This window comes from Quercus lobata, chromosome 3 (genome assembly GCF_001633185.2).
Source record: "Quercus lobata isolate SW786 chromosome 3, ValleyOak3.0 Primary Assembly, whole genome shotgun sequence".
Lineage (NCBI taxonomy): Eukaryota > Viridiplantae > Streptophyta > Magnoliopsida > Fagales > Fagaceae > Quercus > Quercus lobata.
The window spans coordinates 48,919,965-48,943,185 of NC_044906.1; the positions used below are offsets into that span (position 1 = coordinate 48,919,965).

A 23,221-nucleotide genomic window follows, 5' to 3' on the forward strand; every position below is an offset into this window, starting at 1 on the left:
CAATTTGGTGCCTACTAAATGCCACAAGGTCTTCCAAAAATAACTCATGAAGCGAACATCCCTATCAGACATTATGGTTTTGAGGAGACCATAAAGTTTGACAATCTCATCAAACTAAAGCTTTGCAATCTTAGAAGCATCAAAGGTCTTAGAACATGGTAGGAAATTAGCCATCTTAGAGAAGCGATCAACAACTACTAGAATAGAATCATGCTTCCTAAAGGTGCGGGGTAAACCTAACACAAAGTCCATACTCACATCCTGCCACGAGTGATCTAGCATAGGTAGAGGCGTGTACAGGCCAATGTTTTGCTTGCGATGTTTGGCTAGTTGACATGTATGACACTGACCAACTATCTTGGCAACGCCCCTTTTAAGGCCAGGCCAATAGAATTGACGTTCCACTTCTTTAGTTGTTTTGTCTCGGCCAAAATGACCTGTAAGACCTCCGTATATATCTCCCGAACTAGGAAATCTCTCACTGAAGACCGAGGGATATAACTTGTTGGCTTTGAATAAGTAACCATCTTGAAGGGTATAATCATCCAGGATTGGCCGTGGGGCATTACTTAGGCTAGTGTAGAGCTCCCCAAAATTTGGACATGACTCATAGTCATCCTTGAGTCGTTCAAACCCAGTGACCTGAACACTCATGACAGATAGCAAAGACACCCTTCGACTTAGTGCATTAACAGCCTTATTCTCAACTCCCACCCTCTGTTTCACCACAAAGTAGTGGCGTTGCAGAAATTCAACCCAGGTACCGTGCCTAAAATTTAGCTTCTTTTGGGAATGGAGATAGCGCAAAGCTTCATGATCCAAGTAGATAACAAATTCTCGAGACAACAGGTAATGGCACCAATGCCAAAGAGCTTGAAAAATGGCATAAAACTCTTTGTCATATGTGGTGTACTTTTACTTAGCATCATTCAATTTCTCACTAAAATAAGCAATTGGGTGGCGTTCTTGACTAAGTACTCCCCCTATACCAATACTTGAGGCATCACATTCCACTTCAACAGGCTTGGTAAAATTAGGGAGACGCATGACAGGTGCCTCAGTCATCTTTTGTTTTACCACATTCAAAGACTTAGCAGCAACTTTAGTCCAAACAAACTCCCCTTGTTTCATGCAGTCAATGATGGGGACATAATGGTACTAAACCCCTTGATGAATTGATGATAAAAGGAAGCGAGCCCATGAAAGCTTCGAATTTCATGGATATTTTTGGGCTCGGTCCAATTCACAATCACTTGAACCTTTTGAGGGTCGATAGAAACTCCCTCAGAGGATAGTATGAAACCTAGGAAGATGACTTTATCGGTGAAGAAAGAGAACTTCTTGAGGTTGCCATATAAATTTTCCTTCCTAAGGGTAGTACAAACTTGAGTTAGGTGGTATAAGTGTTGCTCCCTACACTTACTATAGATGAGGATGTCATCAAAGTATACAACCAAGAGCTTCCCCATAAAAGGCTTGAGCACTTGAGTCATCACTCTCATAAAGGTACTAGGAGCATTGGACAATTTGAAAGGCATGACCATCCATTCATATAAACCATCCTTCATCTTGAAGGCAGTTTTCCACTCATCACCAGAACGAACCCTAATTTGATAATAGCCACATTTCAAGTCTATCTTGGAGAAGATCGTTGCTCCAACCATCATATCCAAAATGTCATCCAACCGAGGGATAGGAAAACAATATTTCATAGTGATCTTGTTGATGGCATGACTATCAACACACATCCTCCAAGTTCCATCTTTTTCTGGAGTTAAGAGTACAGGGACTGCACAAGGGCTTATGCTTTCACGAATAAATCCCTTCCTAAGTAATTATTCTACTTGCCTTTGCAACTCGACATGCTCTACAGGGCTCATCCTATAGTGAGGCAAGTTACGTAAGGTCGCTCCGAGCACAAAATCTATGGCGTGTTGTATGTCACGTATGGGTGGTAAATGATCGGGGACTTCCTTAGGGAAAACATCCTTAAATTCCTAGAGCATTGACTTCACTTCTTCAAGTTGCTCCTTATGGGTTTTTCCATGAAGTTCCCTGGCAACTAAGACAAACACAATGGATTTTTGAACTACTACCTTTTCAAATGCCTTTGGGCTTATGATGTTCAGGCCTTTCGCCTTTGGTGCTTCTGTCTTCTTGCTCATGTCGATTGGCTTGGGTTTCAAAGGATTGAGCACAATCTTCTTACCTTCAAACATAAATGAGCAAGAATTGGATCGCCCATGAAGGGTGACATCCAAATCATAAAGCCAAGGTCTACCTAAGATAATATGCCCTACATCCATGGGAATTACATCACACCATATTTCAGCCTTGTAGGTGAGGAATTGAAGTGGGACAACACATCTTTCTTTTATGGCTATAGAGGAAGTATCCACCCAAGAAACTTTATATGCATTAGGGTGTGGGGTCAATTTCAAGCCTAGGTAGGAAACAACGTTAGAGGACACTGCATTAATGCAACTCCCACTATCTATAATAACCTTGCAAGTTTTGTCTCCACACTTAGTGTAAGTTTGGAAGATGGTACTCCTTCCCCAATCATTAGTGTCTCTCTGCTCTGCCAAAGCACACCTTACCACATTCACTCTAGGGACACCAAAGTCCTTGAAGTCATCAACCTGGGGACTTTTTTATTGTTAACACCACCTTCATTTTTGGGAAGACAAAGTTTTTCCCAGCTAACCCAGTGAATTTTTCTCTGGTCACCTCTATAGCCCCACTAAAACTTTCTGATCAAAGATTCGATATCTTTAGTGAGTTTAAAACATGACATGGTGTAGGTGGGAATTGCTTGAATCACTGTCTTTACGAGAATCTCACGACCAACTTGAGACAACAATTTCTCTTTCCACCTCTTGAGCTTTTTCCAAATTCTCTCCTTAATAATACGGAAAGATTTCTTTTTAGCATGACCAACCAGAGATGGAAAACCCAAGTATTGCTCATATCTTTGGATTGCTAGGACACCTAAGAAAGTTATAATGACTTCTTGAGTCTGGGCTAAAGTATTGGAACTAAAGAAGACATTTGTGTTTCCTCTGTTAATATTTTGACCTGAGGCTTGTTCATAAAGGTGAAGGATTGACTGAATCATCAGGGTGGTTGTGGGGAGGAGTTTCACATATGGGCAATATAGTTACGATGCTTTCTTGCAAGGCGAACAGTGTTCTTTTTACCCAGTGACATGTAGAACAAGCTTAAGGTGATGATCAAACATATGTGAATGTTTTCGCAAGGCCACCTATTCGAGGCCACACCCACCGTGCCCAGTGGCAAAATCAATGGTCTCTCGATGGCTGTTGTAGTAGTTGTGTGGTGGTTGGGCCACACATGCTCGGTATAGCCTGGGCATGCTCTCGCAAGGCGAATAGTGGGTGTGGTCCCAAAACATTGGCTTGAGCATGCCTGCCCGTGGCCAAGCTCATGGGGGGTTGCCATCATGCATCACCGAACACCTCTTCCCGCCTAAAGAGTGCTTAGGACCAAATCCCCTTTGGCACAAGGAAACATTGATTTATTAAGGAAACATAATGGCTTTTTATTTGGAGCAATTCTTTGAATCTTGCCCTAATTTTTTGCACGCATGCTAAGAAAAATCCAACCTTGAAGCTGTAAAAATTTCAAGGCCAAATTCAACATGTTCTTTTTATGATTTTCAAAAATCGAAAAACAGGAAAAATCATAAAAATTCAAAAAATTCTCTGAATGCTAAATCAATTGCTAGAAACCCTCTCTACAATACAAGCCAATTTGGCCGGAGTGTAAGGCGAGGTGGTGTAGGGTTAGTGGCAGCTTCAGGAATTATTTGTAGAGTGGTCACTAAGAAACTTAAATTTTACAAAATTTAATAAAGAAACAACTTGAATATATCAACATCACCAAAAAAAAAAAAAAAAAACCGAAAATATATGAATTGTTATTACTTTTTTCTACTAACAAAGAGAAAGAAAAAAAGAAGAAGAAATGATTGGTAAGAGATAAAGTGGGAATTGAGAATGTTGAGATAAGAGTAATGAAGTAATAGAATTAAAATGATAATAGAGAATAGAAAGAAAAATGGATGATGTTTGTTATAGCTATGAGCTGAGTCGCTAAGGAAAGCAAAATTATTGCCACTGCAAAGCCAAAAAAGCATAACTGCTAGCACTATCAAGGATAACTCATAACTACAATATTTTTATTAAGGGGCCAAAATTATTTTTGGAGTAATGTGACATCTACAACATTATTAAAACAAATCTTATACAACAATTTGTTATTAGTGCTTTAAAAAGTGATGTCAATTTTGGAACCAAATTAGAATTAGTAACCGATTTCATCTTATCACATAAGATTTGTTATGAAATTATTGTAAAAATGTTGTGAATATAACATTATTCTTATTTTTATTGAATTGAAATTCTTGTAATTCTCAAATCAAGGTGGTTAATATTTTTATTAGGGTGGTCAAAATAGGTTAGTTTAGTGTGTGTGTGTGTGTGTGTGTATTTTTTTTTTTTTTTGGCAAGTATGTATATATACATATTTTGGCAAGTTAGGGTGGTCCTATGACCACCTTGAGATGCATGTAGAGCCGCCCTTGTCTAGGATACACGCGGGCATGCCTAAATAACCTCCTTTGGGAGTGTCGGCATGCCCCTGGCAGCCACACATGCAAGTTGCATAGGTCATGGCAGCCCAACACGTGCATGCAACCAAGTCCACAGCATACAGGCGTGCATGCTACCAAGGCCTTGGCACATGCATGCTACCTAAGCCATGGCAGCGGGGCATGCTGTAACATCCCAACCTTTAAAAAATAAAAGTCAGATTTTTTTATGGTTCACACGTGACCCCACCTACCCCTTATTTCCCAACCACTCATTCTCACAAAATATCTCACTCTCTCCCACTTGGCCTGCAAGTGAAGTGGTTGCCTTCATTTCTTTTATTTTCACACTTAAGCACAAACACACCCATATACAGTACTCTCTACCCCTCTCTTTCCACTCTCTCATTGGTGCTCATCTCACAGCCACCTCTACCATTTTTTCCTGCAAGGTTTACTAGAAAACTCCATAGGAAAAAGCTAAGACTTGAGGTAAAATTCCTAATCTTTTGGTGGGTTTATTTGCTTTTGCTAGAGGTTCTCTTTATCTAAACTTTGATAATAATATTCATGTGATTTATGTCTATGGGTTTTGACTTGGTGGATTTATTTGATGAGTGGGTTTATGGTTTTACAAATGGTGGCTATCTAAGATTTATTTATGGTGGAAATTTAGGGGTTTTGGGTTCTATCATGTGAGAGTTGGTAAATCTAATTTTCTTTACTGTTGAGTTTATTTAGAGCTAGTTGAAGGTTCAAAATTCTTTTCTTGGTAGATATTGTGATTTTGTTTCATGGGTCTCTCTTGATGATGATGTATAAATCTTATGGAAGTTACTAATAAATTGTTAAGATTTTAGAATTAAGGAGAAGATCTTGAATGGGTTAATTTAATAAATTGGAGTCTATGCCTTGTGAATTAAATTGTTGGGTAACTTTGGAAGTGGGATACAACTTATGAGGTTAAATACTTAGGCTTGCCTAATTAATTTCTTATTCAGCGATCTCTAATTTGTAGTTAGATGCAATGTCAAGTTTTATGCTTATCGTGATATGTTTTCTTGGTATTGTTTAGGTTCTAGCTAATCTCATTTGGAGCTTGGAGAATTAGACTTTTTGCAGATTGCAAGGTAAGTAGCATTTTAATGGGATTTTTGAAAAATAACAATGTTGCATAAAATATTGTTTTTGGGTTAAACACGTTTTGGGAAACTATTTATGGAAACTATATTTTTCCTAGAAAGTGATGTGTTGTAACCTTAACATATATGATTTTTTTTATGAAAAGTGCATCATATTTGTTATTGCATATGAGGAAATGCATGATTTGTTGGTATGGAAAAGATAAGCATTTTTTATTTAATTCTTTGGAATGGATTTTATCAATTTATTGCATTATTTGCAAAATTTAAAGATGTTTTATCTTGACTTGTGATATTTGGGAAAATTGATACAAAATCTTTTTGACAAGAAATGAGTTTGAAGGCTTTGAGAACCTTGTGATTATATTGGGTATTTCAAAGGTTTTTTTGTGAAATTACTTGGAATTGAACTGTGTTTTGATTTCATGTATACTGTGAGCTCTTTATGTTTTTACCATTGGGCAGTGACATGTGATTACTCGGTGATTACCTAGCTAGATACTATAGTCTGTGTGACATTGGTATCTTAGCCCTCGTCTTTGTGATGGTTATGAGTTCTAGCTTTGTGTCAGTAGATTAGTTTTGGCTTTGTGTTGGCAATGTATTCCAGCTTTGTGTCGGCAAATTAGTTCCAGTTTTGTGTTGGCAATGAGTTCTGGCTTTGGGTCGGCAAATTAGTTTCGGCTTTGTGTTGGCAGATTGAGTTTTGGCTTTGTGTCGGCATTGTCATGTGGCCTTGGGTTGAAGTTCTTAGTTTTGGAATGATGTTTTTATTGCTCACAGTATAAGTGTGTGTGTATTGTGAGCGACTGCAACCCTGGCTTGCCAATTTTATCTCAAACAGGGCCTGCCCCGCATAAACAGGTGGGATCGTGATGCTCAAAATGTCGAATTCATTGTAAAATGTACTCCCCCTAGATCGAGGGTTTTACATGGAGTCTCCACTTATTTAATTTAAGTGGAAAAATAAGAAAACCTTCACTATAAAAAAAAAAAAAAAAATGCTTCTGTTGTATTAATATATATGACAATTTACATCAATTTTGTAACAAAAATTTACAATGCTTTTTTAGTCCTAGATACAATCTGAGAAAGTAAATTACATTACTTTGTTTCCTAGTTACATTCTAAAAAAAATGTAAAATTACATATACAAGAGCCTAGTCTAGAACCCTTGATCTTGGTTCGGAGGCTAATTTACGAGATAGGAAGGGATTAAGCACCCATCTCGCCCGGTAAAACCGGTCTCCTAGGTTAGGGTGGCCAATATCATGTCATGTCAAACAAATACAAACATTATATCATATAAACATGTTAATTTGCGAGAATTGTAAACAAATATGTGTTGGAGAATTTGGCATAAAGAGAAAAAAAAAAGTGAAATTTGTTGGATAACAATTTAAATGTAAAGAAAGCATGAAAGTAATGGCATGTTCATCCAAGAAATTAATGTAAATAAGGAATTCCTAGCCTAGACATGTTCATATAAGCATGTGAAGGAAAACAAAATCGTCATGTTATTTGTCATCAACATAATTGCAAAAGAAAATTTATTTTTGGACCTATGAATCATCCAAGCAATCACGAGAAGAACAAAGACACCAAGACATGTTCATCCAAGTATTTAAGCGAAAACCATAATGATAATTAGACTTGTTCATCTAAGCATTCAAAAAAGAGAGAAATAACTACCTAGACAGGTTCATCTAACCATGTTATTAAAAGAAAATAATAACTTAGAAGTGTCCATCCAAGCATGTGAAGGAAAACAAAGAATTGTCATGCTATTTGTCATCCACACAATTACAAAGAGAAAAACAAAATATTTAAGCATATTTGATCATCCAAGCAATTATGAAAAAAAAAAAAGGTAAAGAAAAATCTCTTAAACATGTTCATCTAGAGAAAATCAAAATTCTTAAACATGTTCATTTAAGCATTTAAAAAAAGTAAAACAGCTATCTAGACATGTTCATCGCATTTAAGAGAAAGTTGTGCATTAGCCTAGAAGTGTTCATCTAAGCATTCAAGAGAAAGCTGTGTATTAGTTTAGAAATGTTCATCTAAGCATGTAAAAGTAATATCAATGAGATATATAGGCATGTTCATCCAAGCATATCATGAAAGAAACAAAAAATGACTTGGAAGCATTTATTCAAGCATGTGTAGAAATTTAAAGAACACAATTAACTACTTACCAGCATAGAGCATAAATTAAATGGGGAAGTGATCACTTAAAGGGCTAGGGAGAAAGTAAGGGAGTACTAAACTACAACCAAAGTAAGAACAATGGTTGCACAATAGCTTTTCTTTTCTGCTTTCTCACTATCTCTCCAGAGGGAATAGGGTGCAGAAAATGAAAGAGGTCTTCTCTCTTTATAGGGGAAGGGGTGGCTAAGCTTTAAAGCTAAGTTATTAGCTTTCTTTTGAAGTTAAGGGAGGAGATAAACCTGTTTAAATAAGCTGGAACGGATTTGAATTTTGAAAGGAAGTTGAAGATGATGCTGAACTTGTGTTATCTTCTGCACATGTTTCGTATTTTGACTCTAACTTTCTGCTAAAAATTCCAATTGATTCGAAATTAGTGTTTTTTGAAAGGAAATTCAATTCTATACAACTTTTCTAGAAATAGAGAAAACCAAATTTGAACTTTTTCCTGGCCAAAAATGCGATTCAAGTTGCTGCTGAAAATAGTAACGTTTTTTGAGCATTTTTCTGTTTTTTGAAATTTTTCATAGAATGTATCTGTTTTTCTATGCAACTTATTTTTCAAAATATTTCATCTGAAAGAAAATTGAAGATGATGCTGAATTTATGTTATCTTCTGCACCTGTTTCGTATTTTGGCTATAACTTTCTGCTCAAAATTCCAATTGATTCGAGATTGGTGTTTTTTGAGAGGAAATTCAATTCTATACAACTTTTCCAGAAATAGAGAAAATAAAATTTCAATGTCTTCCCAGCCAAAAATGAGATTCAAGTTGCTGCTGAAAATAATAACGTTTTTTTGAGCATTTTTCTTTTTTTTTTTTTTTTGAATTTTTTCATGGATCATATATTTTTCTCTCTCTAAAATTAATAATAATAAAAAAGAAGGGAAAAAAAAAAAAAAGCAGATGAGATGCCATAAAGGAAAACATTTTTTATTATTTCTTAAAAAAATGAAGTAAAATGAAATCCAATCAAAAATCACACTTAATTAATTTTAAATTAATTATTGTGAGAACCAATCAAAATTAAGTTTTTAAAATAGGACGTGATCAGACCCATCATGTAGGTGAGCCATGATCATTGAAACTTGTTTGTATGATAACTTTTGATCAGGTGGTCCAATCAAAGCCCATGGCATACCATTATGATTGTTATAGCATCAAGATTTGTTTTGTATCACAAATCTGAAGATCTACCTGTTGGTTAAATTCGAGTTGTAAAATGGGGTGTCTATATATATTAATATATATATTATGTAGTTTTGTGGTGATTATTCTGACGGGCTTTGTGCTGAATTATTTAATCAAAAATTGTGTTTTATAAGTTGTGTCCTCCTACATTGTATAATAATTCTTGTCATGTTTTTATTGAAAATGATTTTGTAGATATCAGTCAAAAATTTTCAAATTATAACATGCTTTGTAAACTATTTATTATCATGGAAACTTGCATTTCCCCTACCCTCATTAATTATGCTACTTAATGGGCCCTATCTCATCCTATTTTTTCACAAACTTTTTTAGAGTGGGTAACAATCTCTTAAGACATGTTTTGTGGCTAGCAATAGTTAGACAAACTATTAATGGAGGCTGAACTTTTGTGATGATGATCCTTAGGTATTGTACATCCTAGAGAAGGCTTAACTCTTTTTTGTACATCCGAAAATAGAATTACTTTTGGTCTAGCTTTGCCATTCCAAGTAGAGATGGCCATGGTGCAGGTTTGGATCAAGTCTACTCGAACCCAATTCAAAAATTTGACCCATGGATACCTGAACTCTAAAATCCGATTACCGCCCATTCTTGAGCCTTGCTCAAATTTTTGACCCTTAGATGTCCGAACTTAACCCAAACTCCATTTTTTTTTTTTTTTAAGAAAATTTAAATTTTAAGTTAAAAATGTGATTTTGCGTCTGAACCTTTTTAAACTAAAAGCCAATTCTTCTCAAATATTTTTAATAGATGTATGGATTCAAAATCTTGTTTGCTAGACCTCACAAGAGCGAGTCCATCTATTTCATCGAAAAGGAGGGTCGAGTCCTTTGTTTTAATTGTCTTTCTCCCTCTCCAATCCATAAGAAACCATATCATGCGGATTAAGCAAATTTCACTCTTAAAAGCCAACCCAGCTGCAAATATAAGCCATAAGAAGCAGGGATTAACAGTGTCATTAGCTAGGCCTTTAGAGGCTAATTTGCACCTCCACCCACCAATTTTTTAGTGCTGCACTTTTCCCAATCATTAATCACCATAAATAAACGGAAAACAAAATAAAAATCAATAATTCAAATTTTAGAATCTATAGAAACCAAGGGATCGTTTGGTAACATTGTTCTAGTAACGTTATTTATATTTTTTGAAAATATGTGTGGGTGAAAAAGTGTGTGGAATTAAGTGTAATATTATTTAAAAACTGAAAACATGTATTTAAACTCCTATACCAAACCGTCCCCAAAACTTTTCACCCCAACAAAAAATTATTTGTATTTTCAATAGTTAATACTAAGGTTGCGTTTGACAGTGGCTTAAAAAGTCAAATTTTTTCACTATTTAATTTATTTTTCCTACTATTCAGCTTATTTTTGTTACTATTCATAAATTTCGTTACACTTTTTGATACTATTCATGGGTCTTATTGTACTATTTTAACTATCTTTTAACTTTATCTATAGTACTTTCAGTAAAAAAATTTCAGTTTCAGTTAAATAAGCTATTTCCAAACAGACTCTAAACCCAATAGATCAATTATCAAAAACCAAACAAATGAATTCAAATGATCTCAACTAAACCCAAATAAACTAATCCGAATTTATTTGTATTTTAAATTGTAAAACTATCTAAACAAAGCAAATATTTTTTTTATACATAAAAATCAAAATCAACTACTAACATTATCACAAATAATCAATCAAAATTAAAGTAACTCAATATCACAAATAATCAATCATAATATACCAAACAAAATTAACCACAACAATTAATGTCAACTCTCAGCAATCAATTTAAGGATAAAAAATCTTGGAAGTAGAGGCATACAACAAGATGACAGTTTGTATGGTGTGAGGATTAGAAGCAAAACGGAAAGCACGCCCGTTCTAGCAATGTATAGTGGCAAAAATGGCTTTGATTTATACTCGTTGAACTTTTCACAAACACCTTTTCATATTGTACCAACATCCAAAAACGATGCGGGACATCATATTAACATCAACAGTTTCTGGTCAGGTAGGGTCGGGTCGGGTCACATATATGCTAGCGGGTTTTGATGATCCTAATTTCAAGAACCTTTATCACATTCCACAACAGGATCACAACTTGCTTCGATGAAACCAATAAGTGGTTTGGACTAACTAGTAGACTGAGCAAGTTGGCTGGCACTAATTTTTAGCTGCCTGGCCTTAACTTGACAATGGAATTGTTTGTTTATCACTAATGGTATCTATAGATGCCATATTTTCCACCATTAAAGCATACCTATTTCTCAACTTCCATATATAATCAATGATCACAACAACAAGCGGAGGAAAATTGTCAGTGCGCATCATCATTTAAAATTGAAGATGGGGGGGGGGGGGGGGGGGTGGGAAGGTAATATTATTTACATCAGGAGAACTACTGATGTGGTTCTCCCTGTCCAACGAGATGATGTCATCTTTCTTTCTTTAAAATAAAAAAAAATAAAAAAAAATAAAAAAAGAGATGATGTCATCTATGCATGTGAGCTTCCTAATCCTAATCAGCACAATGAATAAAAAAATAAAAATTACTAGATAATGTCATATTTGCATAAATAACAGTATTTTATTGGTTAGGAGGACTGCTGATGTGGTCCTCCCTGTCCAATGAGATGATGTCATCTATGCATGTAAGCTTCCTAACAACATTTTATTGGTTAGGAGGACAGAGATATGACCACATCAGCAGTCCTCCTGGTGGACTTAATAATTTCTTTGGGGCGGGGGGGGGGATTTATAATCATTTTGGCAATGGGATGGGGTAGTGTTGGGGTGGATTAGGGATGCCTCATCCCTATTTCAGGGTGAGAAAATCTTAGCATGGGACGAGAGCGGGGCAAATTAGGGGTAGGCATGTTAAAGGTTTTTTTTTTTTTTAATTTCTAATGAGTGATTTTCAACATTATTAAGGTACAAATGAAAGAGATAGAGAATGACATTCGTCTCACTGCTAAAAAAAGAGAAAACAAATGTTTTAAGGATGGTAACAAAATATTTATAAAAAATATAAATAAAATACATATAAAAAAGAAATTTCATATATAAATCATTTAACTATATATTAAATATAAAATTATATATAAACATTTTGGGGTGAGATGAGGTGAGCAAAACTTGTCCTTACCCTATCATTTTTTTGGTGTAAGAAGAATTCATCTGGGACACAATGGGGCAGGTGGGGAATATTTGCAATCCTTAATGTTAAAGTTAGTCCTCTATAATCTCTTTCCATTAAGAAGATAGTTACTAACTGTTACTTTGTGTGATTTTTTACAAAATAACTATTCATCACATCACTACTCACAATTAAAAATCAAATAGGTTAATCGTTTGTTGTCGTTTATATTATTAAATAAAAAAAATATGAATACATATAATTAATAATTAGGATAAACTACTTTCCCTCTCTCTTGTGTGTATGTATTTGCTTCTAAAAAAAGGGGTAATTGTCCTACATTACTTAAGAGAGTGTGTTGTGTCTAGTATAACTTGCCTCACCTTCCCTTAAAAATTATTATGGTTTTTGAATAGAGTTGTGGTGTGTCTTTGTGTTAAAACTTCTTTCCCTCTCCCTTGTGTGTGTGTTTGTTTTTTTTTTTTAAAAAGGATAAACTCAATATAGACCATGATAAAGTCTTTTATTATCAAATAAGAAATTTGGAGTTTAACCTCTGCCTAAACCAAAAATCAATTTGTGTTTTAGCTTGACGATAAAAAGAAATTATCATGGAGCGAACGCCATAGGGTTGATATACTATTGTATTACTACCACGCACCCTTAGGGCGATGGTCACTCCATAAATATAAGTTCTTGTGAGATGGGAAGTAAGGGCCGGGGTACAAGGCTCCCTCCTACGTGTGTGTGAGAGTTCAGATTGAGACTTCAAAGCATAGTTATTAAACTCGACTTGGACATTGACATGGTCTATAAGCCAAGTCACTAGGTCAACAGGCGAATCGCAAGTCAAATAAAAAATTTAAAAAATAAATGTATATAAAAATGAGTTTGAGAAATCATAACATAAATATGTAAATTTAAAAAATATGCATATACCTAAATTAAACTGGCCATTATAATTCACAATTAAGGTTTCACAATAATAGAGCAGTATTTTGATAGAATGTGAGTCTTAGAGGTAAACAAACATATAGAGAAGTTAAATTTCCTTTTTAATTTTTTAGGTTTTCTCACCTTTAAATTACCATATTATATAAACAAGTCAATAAAGTTGACCTATAGATATAATTTAAATTTCATAAACCCACTAAGCTGATAAAAACTCATCAGAGTTACATAGGTCACCACAAACACGCCGTGTTTGACAAGGTTTGACTGGATCTTTTGTACAAATGGTCCATTTAATTACTCAATCTGGTCTAGATGTCGAGTCACTGAGTTTTTGACTTGATCATTCCGAGTTTAATAACTATGTTTTAGAGTAATTTGGAATAAACATTATCACTAACAATAAAAATTATAAAAAAAAAAAACACACACACACACACACACACACACAGCACATATTAAACAATAATTTTACAATGGTCTATGCCGGTGTGGAGTGATAATTTAGCTGTACCACACCCCCACCAAATCCATAATAGTTATTTAATATTTTGTCGTATAAATGGGGAGTGTTTCCATACGGTAGTCTATTCCATAACTCCAAAGTCCAAAGCAGACAAAATATTTATAAATAAATAAACTAAAATAAAATAATTTTTTTAATAATAATTCTAACAGTGTTTGCGCGTGTACATAATTGCTCATTCATCCTGAAGGTTCCCAAAATCGGAAACCTCTGATTCTGGTTGGTTTGTTGGACATCCTTCCAAGGCTTCACACATGGCGTACCTTTAAGTTTCTGACATTACTTTTCAGAGGATCTACTCGAATATAATCATCAAGGTAACTGGAAAATCTCACTCTCACTTCTCTTTTCCATTTCCACCTCGTACTATGTCTATCAAAACCTAAACCCACTCTTAAAAAAATGACTGTAAAACAACAAATTGATCATCTTTTTTGTTTAAAATTCATTGACCCATTTGCTTAATCCGCTTGCTTTTCTGATTCAATTTCTTTGTAGTAGTTTCGCATTACTGGGTCATCATAATGTGGTAGGTGGGTCAACGAGGGGGCTTCTCAGGTTCAACCCTGTTGCTTGTTCTGCATTACTGGGCGATAATAGTAATCTATGTCTATGTGGTGGGTGGGTCAACTAGGGGCTTCTCAAATCCAAGCTTGGACTGCCCAACAAATTTTTAACATTAACAGTTTTCATCGATTCTGTCAATTTTTTTTTTCTATGCTGACTATTTTCATCAAGCCTATAAAACTGTGTTATTCTATTACATTGTAAAATCTTCATGTTTGGACATTTTGACTTATTTCCAGTTAAGTTTTGTAGTCAATTTCTGGAGTTGAAGATAACATTTTCTTTTCCTCCCAATTTGTTAGTTTTGTTGTTCAACAACCAGTACATTCTTATTTATTGGGGAAGCATAAAGATGGGTGCTTTTTGCTGCTGTCCATGTGATGGAGAATTAGAAGAATACACCCTTCCAAGCAATTCCATATATAGGCACTGTTTATGCCTGAGATACTTTTTCCACCAGCTCTTCACAGGGGTATGCAATGAACATTTAAACAGCTCAAAACTTTGCCTTTTCATCTCTTATATATGCATAGAAAATGTTATAGATGTTTTAATTGAGTTAATACTTATTCTCTCCATTTGATTCTGCTGCTGCTGAAACTTACATAAATTAGGACACTTATGGCCAATTGTCTTGAATCACCAGTTCAAGACATTGCTACCTGGGCATCTAGGCAAAACCTAAGCAGCACTGCCTCCCTTGATTAGCAGAGGGGCCAGGCACAGGCTGTGCTCTAGACTATATATACATGTTATTATCTTTAACTTTGGAGGACTTTCCACTTGAGTAAAAAAAAAAATTAGTTTCAAGATAGTATAAATAAACAATTTTTAACCATATGATGTATTTTATTCTTTTAATCATAGTAAATTAGTATAAGCTCTACAATTAGATGGCGCAAGTCACCTTGTAACATGCTTTTTAAGCCTCACCTTTTTAATTCAAGGACAATGTACCCTCTATGTGTCACCTACTGTAATTGATGTGCCTGAAAAACTGGGTCTTTTGTTTTGATGGAGGGAAATCCTGTTCTAACTGCTGCTCTTTCTGTTTCACTTTACTTTTTATGTAATTGTTTATTTGTTTGCCTTCTACCCTGCACATGCAGTATGGTACGACATTTCATAGACTTGAAGGACGGTCGATATCTCCACCAATCCAAGGAGCTTCTATGGCATCATCAGGGATTGGCGCAGCATTGCCTGATAATCCCTCTAACGATATTCATCTCTCTCTGTCCAGACCAGTGCCTTCTGATTCTGATCAGAGGTACTCTCGTTTGCAACGTGATGGCTTGGTCTCTAGGCGTGATAAGTCAATGACGCATTTCCAGGAAGATTCTCAACCACTGAGGAGAAATATGAGTAGTTCTGGTACAGAGTCGTTGGGCTTTGCGAAGAAATGGAACGGAGTTGAATCTGAAGAAGACAGTAAACTTAGCCATTCCAAGTCCTCAGAGAAGGCTTTGGCAGCAAAAGTTGCATATGGACTTGCTTATATGCAAACATCTTCTGAAGATGAAGATGTCTGTCCTACATGTCTTGACGGTAATTAACATGTTTGTAGCCTGCTTTTGCTATTACAATAATATGATTAGGATATGTTTAATGTTTTTGGGCCATCAGTATTTTCTGCTGTACTAAAAATGGAAAAAGCAATTGCTTCTTAGATTCTTGAATTATTTTAATATTATATGATTTGTTCTCTTGCAGAATATACTCCAGAAAATCCTAAAATAACAACACGATGTTCTCACCATTTTCACCTTGGTTGTATTTATGAATGGTTGGAAAGAAGTGAAAGTTGTCCAATCTGCGGCAAGGTACGTGCAGAGTTGTTTTTTTAGAAACAAAAGCATATACTAGTTTTCTTAAATGTCTTGCAAAGTCACAATCACTGCTGGACAGGAGTGTCTCTTCAGTGCATGAATCAGTCTAGTGCAGGGTTTATCTTGTAGCCCAAATATGAATAACACCTAAACCTGTGGCTGCTTTCTACCAAAAGGCTTAGAAGTATTACCTAGATATCATCATTTTTTATGGTTGGGATATATGATGTCAAAATTGTTTTCTTTACCCCTCATAACATTCATGCATGAAATGCTTATAAAATCATTGTGACACTAATGCATGAAATCAAGCATTCTTGTGACTCTTGTAGAACATTGGAGTTGACTTGTTAGTCTTTAGTTGTCATAAAAATATTTCATAATGGCAATCGTCTTCTTGCATATTAAACACTAATAAAGTTTTTAGCTCTAATATCTTCCATTAAACTCACATTAATAGTTTGCCAGATGTGCCCTAGTGTGGGTGCATATGTTTGCTTGAGTTTGTGCGTAGGTTTTACAGCTGTTGGTAACTCTTTGTTTAATATATATCTATCTCACTCGAAACTTTGCCTGGAATGTCAGGAGATGGAGTTCTGTGAAAGCCCTTAAATTTGTTTCTGGGTTCAAAGCAATTGAGCAAATATACATAGAGCGGCCATGAGCATCTGTAAATAAAAGTTCTCTCATCTTGTTTGTAGCAGGATTTAACAAGAGAAAGCGACTGTTTATTTTGTATCACTAGTTTGTTTTACCTCATAAATCCTAATGTTCCATTATGTTATGATACTTCAATGTTAATGTTTCTTATTGTATAGTAAACTGCTGATACAAGTTGAATCATATTTACTAATGATAAACATAGTTGTGATTGATCATCTTAGTGAATCGGGCACTGTTCCTTTTAGATTGTGCTTCAACCAATAGGAAGATCTTAAATTATACTACATCAGTGTATAACTTGCAAGTGATAATGGAAAAGTAAGCTCGGCTTAGTGCTTGTGGTAGTTGCAACATTAGTTTGAGCATCAGAAAATTGTTGTTGCCATTGTCCCAATTCATTTTCCTATGTATTAAAATTGCCTATCAAGAGGCTTTTGTTAATGGGAGTTTGCATCGATGGGGCCACGGCCAACGTCCCCCACGTTTATAGGAGAAGCTGTGATGTGTAAGCAAAAATTAGACTGAAAACAAACAAACGAACAAACAAACTCTTGTAATGAAAACAGAATGCTCTTTTCGCATTTCCTTCCTTTTTACTTTTCATCTCCCACCTGATGGTTGTACTTTACCAATAGAGCTTTTTTTTTTTTTTTTTTGGTTTCTCTTCCTTTTTTTTAAGCAGGGAATAATTTCTTTTAAAAGCATATTAAAGAAGAAAGAAGAAATAAAGGTTATATTCCAACGACTTTCACATCCCTAGTCCCTCACGCCAATGACCCCATTCAAGGAAGAACGATTAAGAATTTTAAGAATGTGCTATTTTTTTTTATTTATTTAAAGGTTATACTTAGTGTAGAAAACTTCCATTATTGCAGGGTGTGGGAAAGGTGTTGGTCCTAGATGTGGTTGGTAGTGTTGTCAGACTGGGAATCATTGATATAGTGAGTGTTTGGATTCACGTTTTTCCCTTACGTTTGCATTTTTTGCTTTTTTTTTTTTTTTTTTCTTTTAAGCGCATATGAACAGTAATCATACTGTTCATGCACATGTATTTACTGTATAGAGACAAAGTGCACTGTTTATGTACCGTTTACGTACTGTTCACGGGTCCCATAATACTGTTCACACAATTAAAAATTATTTTGCTACATTGTTTTCACTTTTCAATTTTCAGCAAAGTAAGTTATATCCAAATGGACCTATGGAGACTCGAGTCTACAGTGAGAGAAATGGTACAATGTAGCATCACTGCACAAATTTTTGCCCAGGGGTATTTATAGAGAAGCATATACCTCTCGTGAAGAGACATATCTATTGCGAATATATATATATATATATATATATCAATTCTGAGAGTCACTCATATACTTAATTAACTCTTCAATTAATATATTTTTACATGAACAAATCTCACGTCTTGTGATGGTGTTGCTCCACGTTGGCAACCTCAACTTTCACAACCCTAGTCCATCGCGCCAATGACCCATTGATTTCAGCCACCAACATCATGCTTCTCTTTAGTCTTCACGGAAAAGCTTCTTCATGATTTTTCTTTCTTTTTTTTGTAACATTGGTTCATTTTTATTTAAAAGTGTTATCTATAATTGTTTATTTGATAAGAAAGTATAGAACTTTTAGGTTGTGTTTGCTTTACCTGTAAATATTGTTTGGCTGTAAAATATTTTCAAGTGAAAACATTTAAAAATATATATATATATATATATATATATTTTCAAGTGTTTGGTTGCGTTCTTGAAATCACTCTTGAAAACAATTTTAGTTGTTTGGTTATGTTCCTAAAAATACTCTAGAAAACACATTTTATTCTACTTTCCAACCTCGGATTCGATACATAAGGCTATGGTAGGAGATTTAACTAAGGGACTAGTTAAGAAATAATTCCAAGTGTAGATAGAGTAATGTGTGTGTGTGTGTGTGTGTGTGTGTGTGTGTGTGTGTGTGTATACTCTTCACGTGACATGGATGCAAACATGTTGTCTAATTTACTTTTGAAATATGTTTTGGTGTAATTTCTATGGTTTTAAAAATAAGACCAGGGCAAAATCAGATTTGCCTCCAGTTTCCAGTTTAACCCGATTTTCGACCCATTATTGAGGTTTTTTGGGACTGAACCGGTAACCGGTTCCCAATTCAACCAATTAGACTGGCCGATTTGATCTGGTTTTTAAAACCATAGTAATTTCTTTAATTCTGGGAAATTGCCCTAGGTGGTGTACACCTAAAATAATAGGTGTGTGCCTCCCAAGAATCAATGTACATTGTTTTCTGGGAAAATTTGTTTCACATTTTGGTCATTTTTCCTAGGTGTTGATCAAAGTTTTGTGATGTAGACCACTTAAAAGAAATATATGCCATTCTGATAGTAGCCCTAATTTCATTTATTTTCAAATTTTGGCTTTGTATAGTTTTATTTTGACTAAAATCCAAAACTAACATTATAAGTTTTAATTTTTGTCATTTCAATTCTCTAAGTGTTAGTTTTATCATTTCAGTCCTCCAAATTTCAAATTTTGTCAATTCAGTATTATGTTACCTTTCAGTTAAGTGTTGTCATTAAACTGTTATTAATTAAAATTGTTATTAAAAAATGAAAATTTGTTATTAAAAAACTAGCCTCTGAGCACGCGCTCACATGCGTGCTTAAAGGCTCTTCTATTTTTTGGGTAAGGGTTAAATTAGAGCATTTATTATAATTTGGGATTACTACATTTTTCAATCACAAAAAAAAAAAAAAAAAAAAAAACCTAGGGGTGTGATGAGTATCATGTGTGGAGAAATAATTTTTCATCACACCCTTAGGGTTTTTTTGTGATTGGAAAATGTAGTAATCCCAAATTATAATAAATGCTCTAAATTAACCCTTACCCAAAGAATAGAAGAGCCTCTGAGCATGTGCATGAGCGCGTGCTCAGAGGCTAGTATTCCGTAATTATTATCCATTTTTGCCTTTTTTTTTAATGCAGTAATCAACGTGCTATTGATTGGAAGATGATGCAATAATTTAGTATTAACCTTTAGGGGGAGGAAAAAAAAAAAGATCCTCTGAATAAATCTTAAAAATAGTGCATATATTGAAAATGCATAATAAAATTGTAACAATAAAACTACTTACAAAATACATGTGATGACCTTTACAAAAGCTATTATGAAGAAGTTGATGGATCAATGTAGAAAACTGAAATATTTACATTAGGTAAAACTGTAAATTAGTGCACTACATCTGAAACATGGAATAGGTGAACTTATTAATATTATGCCCTAGAGTGGAGAAGTTGGTGGAGCAATGCTATTTGTTTCACATTCTAATTGCTTTCCAGCAGCATTTTTCATGAACCTATGATACAAAATGTGTTAGTTTGTGTTATTAATAGAGACTTTAAAACGTACATAATAATGATAAGCACAATAAATATCAAGCATAAACTTGTAAAATGAAATATTTGAACTGACCTTGTGATGATATTGCATAGCTCCAAGTATGTGAAATGGTCTACTTCAGTTGGGGACTTGAAGAACTATCATTTAATTACCAAAATTTTAAAAAAAAAAATTATATAAAAACTATGTAATTAATTTTTTTTTTTTTTAAAGTAGACGTGGTAATGATTTGTACCTGCTTTATTATCGCATCGTCCTTGACTCTCATTTTCTTTTTGTCTTTACTGTTTTGGGTGTTGAAGATTGCATCGTCCTTGATTTTTTTTCTTCATATCTTTTTTTGCTCTTGGATGTTGGAAATCACATTGTCCTTGATTTTCATTCTCCGTTTGTCTCTGTTGGCATGAGTGTTAGAGATCACATCGTCCTTTATTTTTCCTTTGTCTTTATTTTTATGGATGTTGGAAACCTCATTGCTCTTGATAGTGATTTGTTGTTTGTCTTTGTTCTTGGAACTTCAAAATGAAGAAAAAAAATGTTTGTATATTAAGATTATCAATTAGTTATTTTTATATTTTAAAAAATAGTGTAACACACCTTTCCAATTCTTGTGACTCTAAAACTCATTTCACTTTTTTCCAAAGCTCTTTCTTGTCAGCTCGAGCAGTGAATCCCTAACCAGGTGAATAAATTTGCAATTTTTGAACCTAACCCGTACGCAGCATGACATTTTTAATATTAATTTTGATAAAACAATAGAAAGGGATGCTGATTAAAGATATCACTAAAAAGAAATATACCTTGTTATCAATGGCCTCCATGTTCGATATTGATTGATCATCCTTCCACTTCTCCCAATGAGCAGTAAGAACAACATGCACTCCATTATTTAGCATAGTGGACTCAATCCTCACATTTGAGTTGGGCATCCTTCCTCTTACCAATTAATTGTATATATAAAACAAAGATAGCATAACCACTAAAATTTGTAAATTATTAAAATAAATCTATATGTAAGACAGTTCTTTTCAATTGTTAATTAATATCTATGATGAAGGGAACAAAACATCTTTATATACAATATTTCTTGTATGAACACCTTCCTCCTCAGGTATTCTTCCTTTTTGCACCAGTAGTTTTGTGGTGGATTGGGAGACTCCCCTTGACAACGCCACATATAATTGGCCATGACTAAAAACATGATCGGGAAGATAAATTCCAACAGTTGGAATTGTTTGACCTTGCGCTTTGTTTATTGTAAGTGCAAAGCTCAAACGTACAGGAAGTTGTTGTCTGATCATTACAAATGGCAAGTGTACATTTTTTGTTGTCTTCAAAGGGATTCTTGGAAAAAAAAACGCATGAACCCACATATTGTCTAGTCAAAATTTTAGCGTCAATTATGTTGTTAAAACATCCACGGCATATCAATCTTGTACCATTACATAATCCGACTTTTGGATCTATATTGTGCAGCAATATAATTGGGGCATCCTTTTTTAGCCTTAATATATGTGGTGGTAAACCCCCTGGAGATATAGAATTTAGGAATTCTTGTTGATATAGATGTTGCGTATCTCGTTCAACCTCATCAAAAGAATGTAACGTAAACTCATCTCCTGGAAACTGAGAAATTACCTTTGCATTAAGCTATTCAACATCATCATTTATAGGTGTTAGCAAAGCCCTATCAACCATATACCTTGCATCATTGGCATGTTTTTGCAAACTTGGAAAAACTTGATCAATCAAGTTGTATATAGAATGCTGACCCTCCCATTGCATTGCCATTGAAGGGGGTAGTTTAATCAAATCATCCATTATATATGGTTCATTCCCATCACCAATGTGTTGTATGTACTCAGCAAACTCTTCATTGTTTCATTGTTGATAGACCTCATATTCTACTTCAAATGTAACACTTTGACATATTTCCATCATGGGGACTTGACTATGCATGCATCAATCATTTCTGCCTTTGTACCCTTTGGAACAACTGAAAGTACTTAACGAAAATCTCCACCCAAAATTTGAATTTTACGACCAAAAGGTTACTTCCATAATCTATACTACTAATTAAGGGGCTTCCTCTGTTTGGATTCCTCATTTTTTATGCCTAAAATACCCACATCATACCCACTTACAAGTTTTCAACTAGCGGGGATAAATATGTAAATTAAAACTCTTACACTTTAAGACCCACAAACTTACGTACGCTTTATAGTTTCTATCTCACTTTCTATCTCTCATTCTTCTTCAGATTGAAGACATTTAGGGCACATTTGGTAGACTGTAATAGATACTGTAATGAAATAGATATTCTTATGGCATAATTATTCGATTGTTTGGTTATGTTTTTATTACAATAAATAGTTATTCCTTATGAATAGCTATTCTTCAAAAAGAGGAATAATTATTCCTTATCAAAAGTACTGAATATCTATTTCTTCATCTTATTGAATAATTTTTAAAAAAAAAATTCCTAAAAAGCCATTAGTTTCCACATCTTCAAAAAGAAAGAAAATAAATTTTCCTTGTCAATTATTAGCTCTATTTTGAACACTCTAAAACAAGTGTATTTTAGGAAATTTAACTTAAAAATGATTTAATTACACATTCTTTTTATACTCTAGTAAATTATGGATGTATATTCAGGATTCTATTCCTAAATGGTCACCAAACTAATGAATAGTAATACTTATTACATTTCTACTTAATGTATTCCTTGTAATATTTATTCCTATTCTCATGTAATAATTATTACAGTGTACTAAACGTGCCCTTAGTTTAGCTCTACATCCTCCTTTCTTTTTCTTTAGATTAAAGACATTTACTATTAGAGGCTCCAACAAATTTTTAAGTTCTATCTTTTGCAAGTTCCTCTTTGTTTTCTTTTCTTTTGTTTATGATTGACTTTCTTTGAGTTCTACTTTTTCTTCTTTTATTTTTATGTGTATCACGTTAACTTTTTTT

At 34.2% G+C, this 23,221-nt stretch overlaps 1 protein-coding gene across 6 annotated transcripts; it reads left to right on the plus strand.

The window, feature by feature from the left end:
- The first annotated feature begins 13,932 nt into the window (after positions 1-13,932).
- Positions 13,933-17,029, plus strand: LOC115982384 (E3 ubiquitin-protein ligase At3g02290-like). 6 transcript variants are annotated; one of them, XM_031104966.1, is made up of 6 exons: positions 13,933-14,107; positions 14,289-14,411; positions 14,660-14,829; positions 15,467-15,905; positions 16,071-16,180; positions 16,772-17,029. In XM_031104966.1, the coding sequence occupies exons 3-6, from the start codon at positions 14,710-14,712 to the stop codon at positions 16,796-16,798; spliced, it is 696 nt and encodes a 231-aa protein (XP_030960826.1). In that variant the 5' UTR covers positions 13,933-14,107; positions 14,289-14,411; positions 14,660-14,709; the 3' UTR covers positions 16,799-17,029. The 6 variants fall into 6 exon arrangements, with proteins under 6 accessions (XP_030960826.1, XP_030960825.1, XP_030960828.1 ...); XM_031104965.1 differs by having other exon boundaries at positions 14,289-14,407; XM_031104968.1 differs by having other exon boundaries at positions 14,292-14,407.
- Positions 17,030-23,221: the final 6,192 nt, after the last annotated feature.